We start from the raw sequence: 20,273 nt of genomic DNA on the forward strand, positions 1-20,273 counted from the left end.
AGAAAGAATGTGTGTCTTTCAGTTCACAAATTTTTATACAAATATTCACTCAGAATAAACATAACACATATTAAATACATTAAACTATGGGTATTTGTGAATGCATAACACACTATCCTCAAAAATTTAAGAATTTTGGAAATGTAAGTAGGAAAGGCCACTGTGGGGATCATTGATTCATGAGCAGTCAAGTTTCAACTCTATCTTTATTACACATTTTATAGTATAATTCATTCTCATTGTCACATTCACATACTTATTTTTAAATTTTTTGTCGGTCGTGGTATTTGAAATCTGGGTCTGAGCTCTGTCCCTCAGCTCTTCAGCTCAAGGCAAGCACTTTACTGCTTGAGCTACAGAGCCACTTCCGGTTTTCTGGCGGTTTATTGGAGATAAGAGTTTCACAGACTTTCTTGCCCGGGCTGGCCTTGAACTGCGATCCTCAGATCTCAGCCTCCTGAGTAGCTAGAATTACAGGCGTGAGCCACCAGCACCTGGCACATTCACATACTTTTCAAAAAGCTGTACTCCCCTGGTCTGGGAAGGTGGCTCAGTGGTAGAGTGCTTGCCTTGAATGCATGAGGCCCTGGGTTCGATTCCTCAGCATCACATAAGCAAAAAAGAAAAAAACCGGAAGTGACGCTGTGGCTCAAGTGGTAGAGCACTAGCCTTGAGCTGAAGAGCTGAAGGACAGTGCCCAGGACCAGAGTTGAGGCCCCACGACCGGACCAAAAAATAAAAAAAAGCTGTTCTCCCAAATGAAGTAACTCCAAATTTATGACTTTATGAAGACTTAACAATTACAATGTCCTAGCATGGTTTTAGCATCTTCAGTTACATCAAATAATGCAATATCTCTAGAAGAACATTCCAACATGCCTTCAAAGGAGTCAAGATACTAAATTCCATAGTAATGTTATGGTTAGCAACTAAAATGGAAGAATCACTTGTCAGAATTTTAGAAAATTTTTCTTTTAAGTGCATCTTTAAAAATTAATATAAACTATACAACATCGAATACAATAATCTTTATCTTTGCTTATGCGTGGCTTGTCAACAGTGATAGAAAAGGTACCAAGAAGGAGATGGTCATATCTATGCAAAGTTTGCAAGTAAACTGATATAAACTATAGTGGTGGCTTCAACAGTAAGATCAGAGGCTACTTCATCTCTTTTATTTATTAGAAAGAGTAATGACTGAAAGAGATCTAACAGTACTACCAAAGGGGACTAGGGACACTATTCCTAGACAGACTTGTGCATTTTGAAGTTGTCTATGACTGAATCTATTCACTTCAGAAAAGAAAAAGATATCAAATCTAATTTGATGTTTATCATACATTTTGATATTGAAATAAACATATCAGAGCTTTTAGATTTTAGAATTCCTTTCACACACACACACACACACACACACACACACACACACACAAACAAACAAACAAGCACAGTGTTTTAATCTGTAACACTATATGGAAAACCTCACAAGGCCAGGAGCTGGTGGCTCATGCCAATAATCTTAGCTATTCAGAAAGCTGAGATGTGAGGTTCCCCATTCCCACCCTGCTGGGACAGGAAAATCCTTGAGACTCTTACCTCAAATTAACCACCAGAATACTTTGAGCTGTGGCTCAAAGTGATGAAGCACTAGCCTTGAGCTGAAAAAGCTCAGGATCAGCGAGCAGGCCCTGAGGTCAAAACCCACAACAACAACAAAAAAAAAAAACGCTCGCAAAATTCAGAGAATATCTTCATCATCCCAATATCGTGTTCGTCGATTTAGATGCATGAATAATATAACTAATTACTGTACTCATAACTTCAAAGCAATTCTACTTTCCATCTACTGAGTCATATTAAAGTAGTGTTCAATGCATTTATTTAAAAAAATAAAATTTTGTTTTTTGACATGTCATTTTAAATGTAAAAAGAACACTTTTGAAAAACATATATAACTATATTGCAATCCACTGACATATTCACAGAACTTACTGATAATGGTAGCCTCTCCATTAACTATACACTTAGTAAACTTGAGACTCCCAGAAGCATTGCATAATTGGATTGCTAATCTCAATATTTTATATGCAGAAAGCTCACAGGCTTTGAAAAATGCTTTTGTATGAAAGTTTTTCAAATTTTTGAATTAAATGGAATGCTCCAAAATGTTATATTTGTGAGAATCATAATAATATTTCAAAAATTATTAGCCTTTTTAATACTTTTTATTATAAAAATTCTGTACAGAGGGGTTATAGTTACATGAGCAAGGTAATGAGTACATTTCCTATCAAGCATTGTTACCTCATCCTTTGTTTTTCCCATACCATTCCCTCCCTCCCACCTCCACAATTATACTCACTCCCCCTCCACACTTAAATTGTAAAGTTCATTTTTCAACATAGTATTATGTTGAAGATAATGTGTTAGCCTTTTTTGTGTTCACTGTGGAACTTGAACTGAAGGTCTGTGTCCTATCGCTGACTTTCTTTGCTCAAAGTTAATGCTCTATCATTTTGAGCCACAGTGCCACTTCCAGTTTTCTGTTGTTAATTGGAGAGAAGTCTCAAGGACATTCCTGCCCAGCTGAGGTTCCAAATGTGATCTTCAGATCTGAGCCTCCTAAGTAGTTAGGATGACAGGCATGAGTCAATGGCACTTGGCTAATTTTAGAAATTCTTTGAGTTATTCTAGACATTGGATTAAGGGCTTCATTGTTGTAGGTGCATGCTAGACAAGTACTCTAGTACTGAGCTATACTACCAGGTTCAGGTGTTTTTGAAAATTATAAGCTTAATTCATATTTTCACCTTGAAAACTATATTTTTGAGGGTTGAAGATTAAAATTCAACCATTTTAAGCATATTATATATTATGTATATGTGTGATGAATATTCTACAAATACATCTAATAATCTAAGATCATTTTATATAGAATTCTCACTGAAAGATAGGTTGCATCATATTCAACAGGTGGATTGTCCATTATACAGAATGTCTAACAGAAATCAAGCACATGTCCTTTTAAGTCATACTCTTGTCATTTGGAAGGCAACTAAATGGAGTAAGTTATATTACATCTTGAATAGCACATTACTCATCTTTATAGTAAGAATTTAAAAAATCTATTTTATTCAACTCCTGAAAAGATTGAACAAAATAATACAGATAATACAAAATCTTGTAACAATATCTGGGTCTCTAAACTCACATAAATTTTTGCTAGATCAGTTATTTATAATTTGTATTGTTTTTGTTTAATCTACGGAATTGAGTAGTATGTAGCTATTTAAACTGGGAAAATTTCAGTGTGCAGCTTATGTAATTAAATGAATGAGTCATACAAAATACATTTAATTTGACAAGTTCTAAAAAACAGAAAGTGATCGATGACCTGCATCTTAAAACTTTGTATATTGCAAATTATTTATACATTAATAGATGATTGTTAGTAATGATTTAGATGTCCAATATGTGGATGGTAATTACATATTACATGCATATTATAAGACATTTCAGCCATTATTCTAGAAAAATATATTACTAAATTTTTCCTGACATTTGACTGATTGTTTTTGTTTTATATTCTTGCAGCATTTATGGTATTGAAGGCAATCTGGCATTGATATACTAAAATATAGATTATCAGTTTTATCTAAATGCCAAATTCAAAACCAACTCTGTAGAGTGTTAAACTAATTTTCAAATTAAAAACATGTGTGCTTTTTAATATCTATGGTAATTCTGAATGTACCAATTTTAATGTGCCTTTCCTTGAAATGTAACGTCAATGTAAATGTAGAGGAACAGAAATTAAAAAGATAATTGTCCACATGATATTTTAAAATATCTTTGCTGAATCCTGAAACTCTTTATTACTGACAATGCACATTACTCTCTTACAAAACAACTGAGGAAATTGATTTGCTGACCTCAAGTTCATACATTAACCCAAGTTCATACATTAACTAAGAGCTTGCTGTTTCTACTCCATCACACACACACTATATATATATATAGTGTGTGTGTGTAGTGTGTGTGTGTGTGTGTGTGTGTGTCTGTGTGTCTGTGTGTGTGTGTGCATGCTTGAGTGCACACCAGTTTTAGTTCTTGAACTCAGAGCCAGGACAGTGTCCCTGAGGTGTTTTTTTTTTTAAGTCAAGGATAGTTATCATTTGAGCCACAGCTCCACTTTTAGCTTTTTGTTGCTTAATTGCAGATAATAGTCTCATGCAATTTCTTGCTAGGGCTGGCTTTGAACCATGATCCTCAGATTTCAGCCTCCTGAGTAGTTAGGATGACAGACCAGACATGAGCCACTGATGCCTGGCTATCATGCTCTATACATTACATATTTTATGTTCCTTTATGTTCAGATAAATTAATCCTAAATTCATGAGTAGAACCCTTTCTTTTCCTCTGAGACCAAATCTTATTATTGTGAAGATTAACACGCCTCTTCTCTGCTATTGATCACTCTTTTGGATATTTTGATTTCAATGTTTATTTGAAAGAATTTTCAAAAACAGCAAATTCATCATGAATTTACAGTAAATATTAGTATACTCACATATCACTTTGACATAGTTACTTAGTGATTTAAAAATACATTTCCACACTTTATAATTTGTCTAGATAGAAAATTCAGACACAGCATGAGTGCATTCTAAGGATAAGGTTCTCATCTGAGTCCACAGTTATTTTCCAAGTATACTGATTGTTTTCTAAATATATTTCCTTGCTTTTTGTGACTGACTTTGCAATTTTAACTATCTGTTGACTAGAAACAAGACTAGAAACAAGTCGACTCCTGGAAGACAATCTTGTTTCCTTAGTACTTGGCCTTCAATGGTAGCTGTTCCCAACACTGGTGCTTACTTTCTCTTGTATTACCATTTTTTGCATGTGACATCCATTGCTTTGTCAAGCAGGACAGCAACTATCTGGTTTCAAAAAGCAATCTTCTTTATATCATAAGACAGTAGACAAAAATGGATATAATATCTTATCATATTCATAGTTTGTGGCGACATCCAAATCACTGGGAGGTTGTTATACACTAATGGGAGTAATGGAGGGTTGACTTAGAATTCTGCCTATCACCAAATTTTCTTCCTATATTCTGTCCTATTTAAAAGCTCCACTAGAATATGTTTAGACATATAATAAGATCCACTCAATACTTCTGAAATTTCAAACCTGACATGTTGAAGTTAATTTTAAATGTAAAAATAATTTGGTTGTTTTTCCAACCATAATATTAGTATAATGGTCAAATATGTACGTGTCAGTGAATAATTATAAAAGTCTGACTATAGAAATTTCTGTAAATCTAACAGCAACTTTGTTTAGGGGAGGTAACTTTTTTCTATCACTTAAAATTTTATGATGTCTATTAGTTTGTTGCCATTAGAGAAGATCACTGGATACCAACCTTCATTTATTTGTAATCTCAGCAAAAATTTTGAAATTGTAAATATGATAGTTTGCATATGTATTTAGTTTGTATATGTATTTTTAATGCAGGTTACTCTGACTTAGAAGAATGTTACCTAGGATATATTCATGTAATAATACACATGGGCTGATGTTGAAACAGTAATGATAAAGTTGCATTGATTTTATGAGTGTGCATTTGAATATAAATGGGACATAAATCTAAATAAATTTCATCGTATTTCAAAAATTATTATAAATCATGATCACCTCACAAGGAGTAATAATGGAAACATTTTAGCTTTCATGTTTACTGAGGACAAATGAGTATAGCTCTAAAAATGTAGAGATACACATCATATGATATTTTTCTTAAGCAAAGTTAAAATTAGATGAATAGAATGAACAGAAAATGGTGTGCAATGGCTTATGGAAAACAACATGCTCTTCCCCATATATCTAGCCTTTTCACTAATAACATACGTGAAGGGCATTCTTCAATGGAGTACAAATCATTCTCCCCATGAGAACATTCTGGTTTATTGGTTAGACCTTATTCTTTTGCTTTTTTCCCCCTTTGGTTGTTATTTGTTGTCATTTTTTAATGTTTTTTTTATTATGAAAATACCGTACAGAGAGGTTACAATTACATGAGCAAGGTAATGAATATATTTCTTATCAAGCATTGTTGCCTCCTTCTTTGTTTCCCCTTACCATCCCTGCCCTCCCATCTTCACCCCCACCCCCACCCCACCAAAGTTGTAAAGTTCGTTTTCGACTTAACATCTTGTACATCTCATTGTTGCAATGGTTCCACCTGTATCCCTATTTAAACAATTGTTTTTTCCCTTCCTCCCCACAAATTATACCGACACCAAATACAGTGAAAACAGGGATTATACTGCGGGGGAGGGACATACAAAGCAACAAAGAAATACCTTATAAACACGTTAGAAACAATAGCAAGAAAGAAAAACTATTTGAGTCCTTATCTTGGGGTTCATTTCGCCTAATGTCTCAGATATATACTAGTTATTGCAAACAAGGGAAACCATGGCACGTATGTGTCAGGAAAACCAACCACCACAAGCAGACCAGAGTCCCATTCCCCCCCCCCCCCCAAAAAAAAATCCGAGAACTCTTTTTTCTGCTTTTTTAATTTTTATTTTTAAAAATTGTTTTCTATTAATCTTTATTTTCTCTCATAATTTTTATTTTAGATGTATATATGTGTGTGCTTTAAGAAAAATCTCTTTTGACCTTCTGTAATTTCTTTTAAACCAGTAAGCATTAAAAGTGTAGTTTCTAAGTGTTAAATATTTGCTAAAATTTATGTAAGTGGAAAGACCTCTCAGTGGATGTCTGCTGTACCACAAAGAATATTTGTATATATTCTCATAGACATTGTAAATTACTGATTCTGGAAAAATGTTTTTTTGTTTTGAATGGTTAATGTCTTTTGAAGTAAATGTTTTTAATTATAATTTTTGCAAATAATTACAAGGGTTTGTTAATGGTACAGACAACTTCCTTATAGCTTCTACCTATGTTATAAAACCATAATACAATATTGAAGCCAGGATATTTACATTGAGAGAACTCCATAATGATATTTCAGTTATGTTAACAGTCATTGATGGGAATGTATTCATGTAACTCTGCATAATTTTACCACCTGTTTATTTTCATGTATTTGGTACTACAGTAAAATTGTTAATATTTCCATCACCATTAAGATGTTTGCTCCTATTATTATTTTATAACCATGTTCAACTCCTTCCAAGTCTCTTTTTTCATGTTTAATCTCTGGGAAACCAGCCATGTATCTTTCTTTAGTTTCTATAATCTTAAATTTTAGGAATGAAATCATACAATGCGATTTGTTTGGGGATTTTTTTTGCTTCTCAGGGTGATTCTTTTGTAGTTCATCCACATTGCAGTGTAAATCAATTGTTCTTATCAGAAAATCAATATTCTAGATATAGGTAGATCACAAATCTATTTATCTGTGGAAGGGTATCTTGACCTCATTCAAATTTCGACTATTATGGAAAAAGCTATGAATACCACTTTATAAAATGTTCTTGCAATATAAATTCTCTTAGAAATATATATTCAAAATTCTAATTGCTAAGTTACGTTTTCCAAACTATCTGTACCATATTTATTGTCATTATCTGTATATAATTAATTTTCTCTGCAATATTTCTAGCATTTTGGTTTCTTATTTTTTGAAATCTTAATATTTTAAACATAAATTTGTATTTTATCTCCTTGCATATTAAATGTTAATTTCCTTGATGACTAATACATTCGCATGATGTGGTATTGGATATCAAAAACAAAACCCAACCTGTTAACCATGGATTTTTACCACTGAGCTATACCACCACTTTAACATCAAATTGTCAATACATTGTATATGAATAATTCAATAGTAGTTTTATGTTCACTTGAATATTTGTTATAATACTCATAAAATAGAGAATAAATTCTCATTGTTTTTGTAATATTTTTTTGTAAAAATTGGTACCATCTCTTTAAATGTTTGGCAGAATTATACCAGGCCTAAAGATGATTGTTTTGTTGATATAGAAAGATAAATTCAATATTTTTGTTAATGGTTTTAGAGCTATTTGCATGATTTATTCTTCCTTGATTAGTTTAGCTAAGTTGTAGCTTCTGAAAACTTGGCCAATTTCTACAATGTTGTCAAATTTATGTGTTTCATTTTTTCCTATTATGACCTTATTAACTTTTTGTTTGCATATGTGGCTTTTGTTATTATTTGTTTGCTTAGACTTTTGTTGGCTTTGAACTTTTCCTGTATTTCTCTTTTCTTCCCTTCTTGTGTATTATTTGAACTTTTATGAGGGCTCATCCTGCCTGAATTATTTATATAATTTTAGTATACAATTTATAGAAAGAAAAACAGTAAAACTGAAACATACAGCTAAGGACTGACTGGGCGTCATCTGGAAAATTACACTTGACAAGAGTTAAATTCAAGTCCTCCTTACATAGATGTAGTTTACTCAGAAAAGCCATAGTAATAGGTTAACTCCTCAAGACCAGCAACATTAAGGGCATCCCCAGGGATAGAGGGTAATAGAGCGAATTGAAACCTTTAGATAAAGGACCATCAATCCTGGAATAACCTGTGAAGGTGAATCTTAAGAAATAAATATCATGGCTTCTCTTTCCTCCCTCATCCCTGGAAGGTTTTACATTTTTAGTTTGAGAAAGTAGATTATTTATTATTTAAGGAAAAGAAATATAACACAAACTCCAGCCAGAAGAGCTCTCTGTCATTTGACTCTTAATTTTCAATTATACCATCATAATGTATGTGTGTAATGTTTTGCTTAGTTAATTCATGACCTTATTTCAAAAGACTGACATGTTTTATTGTTAAAATTTCTATTACTTAGGAGCATTTCTTTATAATGAACAAAAACATCAGTGATATCTCACCTATAAATCACACAGATCTTATGTGGATGAATGTTTTGGAGATTATAAGCTGAATCTGACTGAGATTCATTTCCTGCCCTTTCTTGGGATAAGGGAAAACAACTAAAATTGCCATATTAATGGAATATATAGGGGGGAAAAGGTCTTTCAGACCTCATGGGTAAGTTTGACCTTCATCTAAATTAAACTAGTTTTTTGTTAGGGCTTCTATAATGTTCTTTCTGATTTATTATAACAAAGGTTGTTCCTGAACCATATAAGTATGGCAAACTCTATTCTAATGAATCTAAAATATTTTGCTTTCAGCAGTCCTTTGTAATGATTACTTTTTATTCTGGCTATGAGTATGAATAAAAGGTGACAGTCACAATTTCTTTAATCAGTTAATAATTTGAGTCTGTGGCTCAATGGAGACATTAGACATATCCAAAGGAATTATACTATTTTTTTTCTAGTAATCACTGAATCTTTAGTGCTGACTATGCTTCTTCCTAACAATAGATCTAATCATTTCAAGATGAGCTATAATTAGAATGAATATAATAAAGAGCTCATCATCTTGGCCAGGATTCTGATCCCTTGAGCTTAAGACAGTAACGTATGTTTCAGTACTGATTTAACATTAAGGGCCATGCATTAAATAATATGACTCTAGAGATTTATACATCTTTAAATCCCTTATAAACTTTACTTTTTATATTTGGAGCAAAGTCACTAGCTGAATAATATGTTCGATTTTTAAAAAATGTATTTTATGTGCTCTAGGTAAACTAGATCAGTATTATACAGTGTTTAATAATTCATTTACAGAAGGTAGTGGTTCATTTGGGACTCCCAAGCAAAACTTTCTACTCTCAATCATTTACTTCCACTCAAGTTACTTTCATATATATCAGCTATTAGTTGGTCATTTCTAAGTATTTTTCAATTTGATGATTTGGTCTGTGTATTGTCAGATACATTCTTTTAAAATACATATTTTCAAGGTTTCATACTATGGTACACAACTAAAAATTGATGATGATGATGATGATGATGATGATGACAATGACAATGATGATAGCCATTATTTTAAGTACTTATTCAAGATTATGTTAACTACTTTGATGTGTTAACTCAATTAGACCACTCAGCTGCCTTGTCATGGAGTCAACGAGTATTACTGGTGTTTCATAGATGAGCAGATGCAAGCACAGTGTTTCTGAGTTTAGCCAATTTATACAAGGTCATAGAGTTAATAGTGATGAGCCAGTGATTCTACTTCCCTGTTCTCAGATCTTAAGTACTACAGCTACCACAAAGTCAATACCCAACAAAACATCATGATCGATAAAATTCCATAATACAAGCTTTCAAAGAATTACAACTCTTTCATTCTTCCAAAAATATAAATAATAAATAATCAATAATAAAAATAAAACTGTCCTAAATACATACCTCTGTTGAGAATAAATTCATCCAGAGAGATAAGTTGTCTTTCATTGCAATGAAAGCTAGAAATAACTTCAATATGGTAAATTGGTTAAATAAAAAGAAATATTTTATGATACCTTCACAAGCAGTAAAAATGTACAAGCTTAAAATATTTTAGAAACTTTAAGTGCTAAATACTAGGAAGATGCCTGAGGCGGATCATCCACTAGGGGGATGAAAAACCTTTTTAAATAAAGTCCAGACCCTATCCTATGCAATTTTAATGCAAAACTTTGATAATTCAAGACTTCATGGATCACTCTGGAGAAATGCTTTTATTTCTCTTATGGAAATGTAGTAGGAGCATAGATACTGAAGTTGGGTTACAGTACTTTTAAGTAATGCTTATATTTTTCTATCACTGTAACCAAGTAATTAGAAATTATTCTCTGAGAGATATGATTATACAACTAGACATCTCTTAATAAAGAAAAAATCTTAAACTCTTTTGATACCAAAAATATTGAAATTATTTGTACTTTTTTCTTTCATCACTTATACAGACTATTCTGTAGTCAAACCTGACCATGCCAATCATGAAAATCACTTACTAGGGAGCCGGGTGCTGGAGATTCATGCCTGTAATCCTAGCTAGCTACTCAGGAGGCTAAGAATTGAGGATCACAGTTCAAGGCCAGCCGAGGCAGGAAAGTTCATGGACTCTTATCTATTAACCACCAGAAAACCAGAAGTAGAGCTATGGATCAGAGTGGCAGAGCACTAGCTTTGAGCACAGAAGCTCAGAGGGACAGCACCCAGGCCCCAAGTTCAAGCCCAACAAACGACAAAAAGAAAAAGGAAATAACCCAAACAAATAACAAAAAAGAAAAAAAATCCCAAAACTTACTATGTATCTTGCTGTATAAATAAATGAATAAGTAGACTAATTAATGGATTGAAGGATACATGGATGGGTTGTAAATGATTTGTAACATAAAACTCATTCACGACAGTTGATTTCTCAGCTTTGTTACATTAGACAGTTTTTTTCTAATGAAAGAAGCCAGAGACTGTTTAAAGCTGGTGTTTCCTTCATAATTAGAATAATCTTTATATATAACATGTCTGTAACTAAGTGGAGAGCTGAAACAAGTAAATTGGAAACATTCAGTGAGCTGTTTGTCATACATTATAGAAAGTTAAACTAGCTGGGTATGGTGGATCACACATATAATGCTAGTTACTCAGGAACTTGAGTTATGAGAACTTTTTTTACAATTAAGCAGCAAAAAGCTGGAAATGAAGATGCGTCTTAAGTTGTAATACATCAGCTATGAGCAAAACAATCAAGTGATGGGAAAGGCCCAGAGTTCAAACCCAGAATTGCATACGTAAACACACACACTAAGAAATTGTTCAATGGTTAACATAAGAAGAATATTTGAAATGAAGTTGGAAAATCCATGGAAAATTAACTGAAAGTGTGATTTAAGCATGGAATTGTTAGTGGGTTTGTACTAATCACACCTAACTAGGAAGTCAATAAAACTAAGTGACAATTCCAGAAGATGTTTTTAAACACTAAAGTGATGTGGGACCAGAATTTTGGCACTAGTGATCTGGTAATCCTGAAAGGTTCTAGGTCTTAACAAGCTAGGAAATATTGCCTTGAACTAAAATCTTCCACTTTTAAATAAAATAACTATAATCTAGGTTAAAGTCACTATCAGAAAGTTGTATATTTTTAGTATTCATGTAGGAGATGAGACCCATTTGAGACCTGTGCTAAGGAACAAATTTTCATCTTTTTTAGAGTTTGATAGTTTGCTATTTCTTTCAATTGGTGTTAATTATGCCCATAGCAGTACTTGAAGTCAAGGCCTTGCACACACTCAGATTTCTTGCCCACAGCTGGAATTCTATCACTTGATTCATGTCTTCAATCTGATATTTTGCTGCTGATTTGGAAAGGGAGTCTCACAATCTTTTCTGCCTAGGCTGGCTTTACATTACAATCTTCCACTTCTCAGCCATCTTGAACATCTGAACTTACAGGCATAAGCCAATGGCAACTAATTTGATAGTTGGCTTTTTACTTTTTTATTTTTAATTACACACAGAGCTTCCTATCCTTACCTATAATATAAAAAATAGAAAATCATAGAAATAATCAATCTGATACTTATCATATCTTTTAAATGCAGTATTCTTAAATTAGAAAGATCATTTGTATTTTGTTGTTCGTTCTCATCACTTCTTCATGCTTTGCTGTTCATTTTGAAAATATCTATAAGCTTTAATAGACACAAGCAATATCTTCAGACTTTCACATTTCACAAGTGACATGCTAAAATGATGTGTAATTTAAACTGATAATGGAGACAAGAAAATCCATTGTGATAGCAAACACACATAGGTAGCTTTATGTAAAATTAAAACTACAACATTATTTCAACTGATATGTATTGAAAAGCAGATATGTCAGTCACACATTTTTTGTTACTACTGTCAGAGTAAAAAGAGTATTTGTTGGCAAAAAATAAAATGTCTGTGTAGAGAAAAAGGCACAGTTGGATTCTAACTTAAAACCAAGGCCCCTGGGATGAAGATGGGAGCTTCATATAGTCCATGATATTCTGCTCATATGTCTTTTTGTTGTTTGATTATTCTATCATCCATGTTGAAAAATATATTGCTTCTTCTCTTTGATTTTATTCTGTTCTTATATTTTATCTATTCTTTGGATGATTTCCTTCAAAGACAGATGATCTATAAAAAAAATTGTATGTGAACATTATAAAATCTTTGGCCAGCAACTACAAACTCACTTCAATGATCATTTCTTCTGCTAATTTGTTTGAAGTTTTTTTTAACGTGATATATATATTAGTTTGAATTATAATAAGCAATGATTCAATAACTATTTCATATCCCTTTTGCTGAAACAAAGAAATATATTTTAAATATTTATTTTGTTTTACATTTTAAATGCCAAATGTTTATTATTTTTAACAAATTCTAATTTAGTTGTTTTAGGTTTATAGAAAAATTTCAGTGATGATACAACTTAACCATATCATAATTCCCATTCCCATTACACATTTACATGGCACTTTATAAAATGTATGTTTTAAACGATTTTCAATTTCAGATCAAGAAATAAGTAACTTTGTGGTCTTTTAAAGAATGAGTTTAACAACTTATTGATTGGTACCTTAGTACCATGGAATAGTTCACTAAGCTTGTATAGTAGAAGAGTCATATTATATAACTTCATTATAATAACTAATCTAAGTTTGAATGGATATATAGGCATATAGATAAAGTGATTCATATATTTATTCATGAAAAATCTTTGTTTACATTGTTAATATGTTAAGAGTAAATTACAATATTGATGGGAATGTAGACCCACTATTACAATCATATATTATTGGAAGGAATGTGAACGGTGTAATAGCTTTTGAGAATATTCAGGAAGTTCCTCAATCACTTAATCAAATAATTATTATATTATGTAGCCATTTCACTTCTAAGTACATATTCACAAGAAATAAAAATATATTTCCATATAAAACTTACACACTAGGGGCTGGGAAGGTGGCTCAGTGTTAGAGTGCTTGCCTTGCATGCATGAGGCCCTGGGTTTGGTTCGTCAGCATCATGTAAGCAGAAAAAAAAGCCAGAAGTGGTGCTGTGTTTCAAGTGGTAGAGCACTAGCCTTGAGCTGAAGAGCTGAGTGATAGCACACAGGCCCAGAGTTCAGGCCTCAAGACAAACAAACAAACAAACAAAAAACACCTTACACATTAATGCTCAATGAAGCTTATACATCACAGTCAAAATACATGGAAAGACCAAATGACTATCAATAAATGTTTAAAGAAAATGTATGAAACCTTACAAATGGATTTTTTGACAATGAAAAAATACTAAACTACTGAAACATGTTACTACATTATGAAGGAACCTTAAAAATCATTGTACTAAGTGAAAGAATAGAGTATCCCAGACCAAATAGTATATGATTCCATTAACATATCCAGAACAGGGTAATTTATGACAATTAGAATATAGATTAGCCCTTATTTAAAGCTATGTAGGAAAATAGAATCATGGGGTGGAGATTATTAAAGAAAATGAAGATTTATTTAGAGTGATGAACATATTTTACAATTGACTATACTGAAATATTAAAGGCAGAAGCAAAATATACTAAAATTACTGAGTTAACACTTCAAGTGAGTTGTGTATATGTTCTCTTGTACTTTGTTTAATTAAGTAATTAATTAAGTATTGATGGAATGTAGGCCTCATTCATATTATGAAAACACTCTTATGGTACAGGTAGCTTACAAAAGTAAAAATATAAAATTTTGTTCTCAAAATGTTTTCCTAAACATTAAATCATTAACTTTTTAATAGTTCACTAAAGATAGGCAAGATCAACACTTATCTGAATTCACTTCACTAAATCTCTAAATGATTTTGAATTTCTCACTGATAATCATTAAACATCTAAATAAAACCTACTCCCTTGTTAAAAGTAACTTTTAGTAAAACTAACAATTCACCACAATTCTACTTAATAAAAAATTAAATATTAGGGCTGGGAAGGTGGCTCAGTGGTAGAGCGCTTGCCTTGCATGCATGAGGCACTGGGTTTATTCCTCAGCACCACATAAGCTAAAAGAAAAAAGCCAGAAGTGGCACTATGGCTCAAGTGGAAGAGCGCTAGCCTTGAGCTTAAGAGCTGAGGGACATCGCTCAGGTCCAGAGTTCAGGCCCCACGACCGGACCCAAAAAAAGAAAAAAGAAAAAAAATAAATATTAATGTTATTTTAAAATATGATTAAACTTTGATGATGTTTTTGTAATTTTCTTACAAAAATTTCAAAATTTTAAGGTTATTCAAGCATAATAACAAGAGATATGAACACTGATAATTTAAACACAGAATCCCAAGATGCTGTCTTAAAATAAATTACTGTGGCATACCTATACTGACTAATTTATTTTTAACACTGAGTGACTGATGGTTGAATTTGATCAGTGCAGAAAAATAGGCAGTATGAATATCTTAAATGTACATCTAATTGAAAGTTGAACTATAAAGTATCTGTGTCTAGATACTTTCTCACTTCCACGTTTAGAAACATGAATTTTATTTAAATGGCAGAATATTGTACCTTTTTGTTCTAGTAATATCTCATTAAATATGTAGGGTCAAGGGGAAAAGGGGAGAAGAGAAGAAAATTCAAAAGCCCAATGTATACCTTAAAAATTAAGAACAGTGAAGGAAGGGTAAATAGTGGAGGGATGGGTGAGAATAATTGAATAATTGACATTAATAAGGTATTTTGTATTCATGAACTGATTTGTTCAATGTCAGCTCCTTTGTACAACTACTTAAAGATAATAATTAAATGAAAATCAAAATACAGCAATGTTTTCTTCTTAGGTTAGTAACAATATTAATCTTTATTTCAGAATAAACTCCATGCCGATTATGATTATCAGTGATTCATTGTACTTAAAAAGGCTCACTAAGAAATTTTTGTTTTACTGTAGGAAAAAGAAACAAAACAAGGAAATGTGACAAAAATTAAGGAGAAAGGTCTTTAGTGAGCATCATTGTTCACAGATGAATAAATCTGTCCCACTTATATAATATTTTATTTCTCTACAGAAAAGAATGTCTCTAAATATAAATACAATAAATATTTCTTGAGACTTATAAATTAGCCTGTCTCTCTCTTTTTTTATTTTTTTGGCCGGTTGTGGGGCCTGAACTCTGGGCCAGGACGCTGCCCCTCAGCAATTCAGCTCAAGGCTAGTGCTCTACCATTTGAACCACAGTGCCACTTCTGGCTTTTTCTGCTTATGTGGTGATGAGGAATCGAACCCAGGGCCTCATGCATGCAAGGCAAGCGCTCTACCACTGAGCCACCTTCCCAGCCCCTTGCCTGTCTCTTGAGGGTTGGAGCGGGGGTGGAGTCTTCAACAAAAGAAGCAAATGACTTTATATCAGACAAAAGATATCTGAACACAGTCAAATTAAGATGCCCCAAGGACATCCCAAAATTATAGATTTACTATTCAGATTATATTTTAATGCTCTATAGAGATTCCTATAGCATTTCTTATTTTATAAACTTTCAGCCTTCCTCGTTGTTGATGATATAACTAAAAAGGTGTTCATGCTCAAAATTAAAGTACATTCATTTAAACACAAATGGAAATTAAATGATATAAGACAGTACCTCATTGAGAATACCATTTCTTGGTTAATGACTATGTAAGATAAGGGTTTAGCTGAATTATGCCAATCGATACTTTTTTAAACTTCATGCTGTTGAATGAAATTTAAAATTGTGTTATATTTTTATTAATGAAATATTTGCAGTATGTAAGAAATGAAAGTAGTTACAGCAGAAAATACCTATGTATCAGTACACTGGGAATATTGACATGCTTTAAAAAAATGGGTTTACAGTTACCAAACTGGAGCTGATTTTTGTTTTTGTTTTTGTTTTGTTTTTCCTTTGCTTCCCTTGCCTCCATTTTATCCAAAAGCAGCAGAAATCTGAGGGGAAAAAAGCAGGAAAGGTAAGATTGTAAATTTCAAAAAGAATTGATTTCAATATATGTTGCACAAGTGTTTTTTTTTAATTCCAGAATTCAGTAGTTACATCATGGAGTTAAAACTGTAAGTATTTAAAATGACATATATTATAATTTTGTCATAAAATAAATTCGAGCTGAGCAGTCTCCACATTTTGTGTCACACAATCCTGAAATCAACTTTCAAATTTTATTTTATTTGTCACTAATCTTTTCTTTTCCCATTGTGCAGAACAACATACTATTGACAGTATCATCTTGTGATAAGTCTGGTAAAAGTTATCTATGGTAATTTTAGCAATAAACAGGAAGAATTTTGGTGTCATTTCACATTTTAGTAGTTACAGCAAAAACTTAATGAATTTGCCATAAAGATGTTTGGTAGGATCATAGGAAAAGTAAAAGTAAACTAAGGTACAAAAAGCAAAATTATATTCTTCAAAAAATGAGTTTTAGTCTGTCATTTTTCTATGTGAAAACTTAAGTTCTTCTCAAATATATAGAAAATGTTGCTTTTCTAATGCTAGAAATAAACCATTTTGCACAAATTATTAAACTCTTATAAATCAGACTACCATTACAATTAAGCAGTTTTTAATGTCACGGTTTTTGTTTTTTTTTTTAGGCCTAGTATTTACAGCTTGCTTTCCTCTTCAGAGTTTGAATTGGAAAGAAATGTGTTTCCCTTCAAATGATGACTCAGATTTTGGAAGTTAACTTCAGTAAGCTTAAAAAATGCATATTGGCTTCAAAATGTTGCTGTTGATGATAGTTTAAATGCATAAAAATTTCAATATGAATTATCCCAATCTTGTATGAAGAGCCATATTTATTAGTTGATAAAGAACTTTCCAGAGGGAGTATACAGTATGCCAGAAAGTAACATGTTATCAGTTTTGTATGTTTTTAAAAAGTGTGAAAACTATCTGAAAATGGAGAATGAGATTAGTGATAAAATGCTTTTACATTAATGTTTGAGATATAAGCTAAACTAACAGCATCAAGGTTTTAAATCAATATACTTTCCTGAAGGTTTTCAAATGCCTCTCCAAACTGTTTTGAGAAACATTCTGACCTTGTAATGGTGGATTTTTTTAAAGTTACTTTTAAGAAGGCAAAATTTCAAAGAAGAAATTTCCAATTAAAGAAAGACAGCAAGGATAATAAATGCCACTGCAGCTATTATGCACAGAGCATAATATATAAATATATGAAGGGAGTTAAAGTTTCAAATGTTTTTAACAATCTACCAATGGAAGTGGACTATTCATTCATTATGTAAGTGTTGGACTTTTTTTTTTTTGGGGGTCCGGTCTTGGGGTCTGAACCCCAAGAGCCTGGGCGCTGTCCCTCAGCTCTTCAGCTCAAGGCTAGCGCTTTACCACTTGAGCCACAGCGCCACTCCCGGCTTTTTTCTTTTTGCTTATGTGGTGCGGAGGAATTGAACCCAGGGTCTCAGGGATGCAAGGCAAGCGCTCTACCACTGAGCCACCTTCCCAGCCGTGTTGGACTTTTGAAGAGTAGAAATATTAAAATTTCTTCTAGTGTATTGACTAAATAAGACAATGGCAGTGTTTGTTTTTTCTTTTGATGGTAAGATACTATAATGATGGCTCAGGCCTATTATCCCAGTGCTTGGGAGGAAAATTGTGAGCTCAAACTCAGCGGGGATGTACATAGGGATATTTTCCCCCCAAAATAGCACCAGGAAAGTTTATATAACATCTATCACAATAAGTTTCGCTTATAACATCCAGATATTTCAATATAGAACACTTAAAATTCAGATTATAAAATAACAGTATAATCATAATGTATGGGCACATAGACAAATGACATTCACCAGGAAGGAATTTGTCAAGTAAATCTGGAACTTATGCCAGGCGATGGTGGCTCACGCCTGTCATCCTAGCTACTAAGGAGGCTGAGATCTGAGGATCATGGTTCAAAGCCAGCCCAGGAAGGAAAGTCCGTGAGACTCTTATGTAAACAAACAAACAAAACCTCAGAAAACCGGAAGTGGCACTGCAGGTGGTAGAGCACTGGCCTTTAGCTGAAGGGCTGAGGGACAGCGCCCAGGCCCGCCCACGCCTACCTAGGCCCAGAGTTCAAGCCCCAAGACCACAAAAAAGGGTGGCACCTGGGAAGATGGCTTAGTGGTAGAGTGTTTACCTCGCATGCATGCTCGCATGTATGAGGCCCTGTGTTCAATTCCTCAGCACCACATAACCAGAAAAAAGCCTGAAGTGGCTCTGTGGCTCAAGTGGTAGAGGGCTTGTGTTGAGCTGAAGAGCTGAGGGACAGCGCCAAGGCCAGAGTTCAAGTCCCACGACCAGAAAAACAAAAAAAGCAAACATACAAAAAAAAAAAACACAAAAAAACTGGAACTTAGATATGGCAAACCTTTATTTGTAAGACTATTATAAAAGGATGGAAGTTCTTTTCGTCTGTTGTGGGGCTTGAACTCTGGGTTTGGGTGCTATCCCTACGATCTTTAGCTCAAGACAAGCACTCTACCGCTTGAGCCACAGGGCCATTTCTGGTTTTCTAGTGGTTAATTGGAGATAAGAGTCTCATGGACTTTCCTGCACGGGCTAGCTTTGAATCTTGATCCTCAGATCTCACCCACCTCAGTAGCTAGGATTACAGTCATGCCTGGCTTGAACGTTCTAATCTAAGAAATGTACAAGACATTAGCTTTTAATGAAGAAAGACTGCATTTTTTGTTGTTTCTTTTTTTTGGTCGGTCGTGGAGCTTGAACTCTGGGCTTGGGCGCTGTCCCTGAACTCTTCAGCTCAAGGCGAGCACTCTACCAGTTGAGGCACAGTGCCACTTCCGGTTTTCTAGGGGTTTATTGGAGATAAGAGTCTCACAGACTTTCCTGCCTGGGCTGGCTTTGAACTGCAATCCTCAGATCTCAGCCTCCTGAGTAGCTAGGTTTATAGGCTGCACTTTGCATTTTAATAAGGTTAGGAGGGCAAAGGGAGTTGAATACAGTCTTTGCTAGACTTCTAGACAAGCAAGACAAAGGCTCATTTGGGTCCAGCATAAGAAGTGTATTGCTCTAGATAACTGTTTCCCAGGAGAAGCAGATGAAATAGACACATTCCACTATCTAGTACTTGTTAAAGCATGGGTTCAAGGCAAGTATAGGGGTCCGTATGGCAGAAAATAAATCTTACTAAAAATTGATAAAAACAAAACATTTTAAAATGAAGAATTATTAACATCTGGCCAATATTTTTCTTCTCAATTTCTATAACAAATTAAGCATAATAAAAATAACCTACTAATTCAATTCCAAGCATGTTTATTGGAATATATA

General features: G+C 33.2%; 1 protein-coding gene across 6 annotated transcripts in view; it reads left to right on the forward strand.

Moving 5' to 3' along the window:
- Positions 1-20,273, forward strand: part of Pcdh11x (protocadherin 11 X-linked) — a 619,725-nt gene that overhangs the window by 296,052 nt on the left and 303,400 nt on the right. For 2 of the 6 annotated variants that reach the window (XM_042678788.1, XM_042678789.1), the window contains exon 4: positions 16,903-16,932. The exons of the other annotated variants lie outside the window; for them this stretch is intronic. In XM_042678788.1, coding sequence (XP_042534722.1) covers positions 16,903-16,932 — 30 coding nt within the window. The remainder of the gene's footprint in view (positions 1-16,902; positions 16,933-20,273) is intronic. 6 annotated transcript variants of the gene reach the window in all.

The sequence above is a fragment of the Dipodomys spectabilis genome, unplaced genomic scaffold, assembly GCF_019054845.1.
Source record: "Dipodomys spectabilis isolate Male_0828 unplaced genomic scaffold, ASM1905484v1 ptg000048l, whole genome shotgun sequence".
NCBI lineage: Eukaryota > Metazoa > Chordata > Mammalia > Rodentia > Heteromyidae > Dipodomys > Dipodomys spectabilis.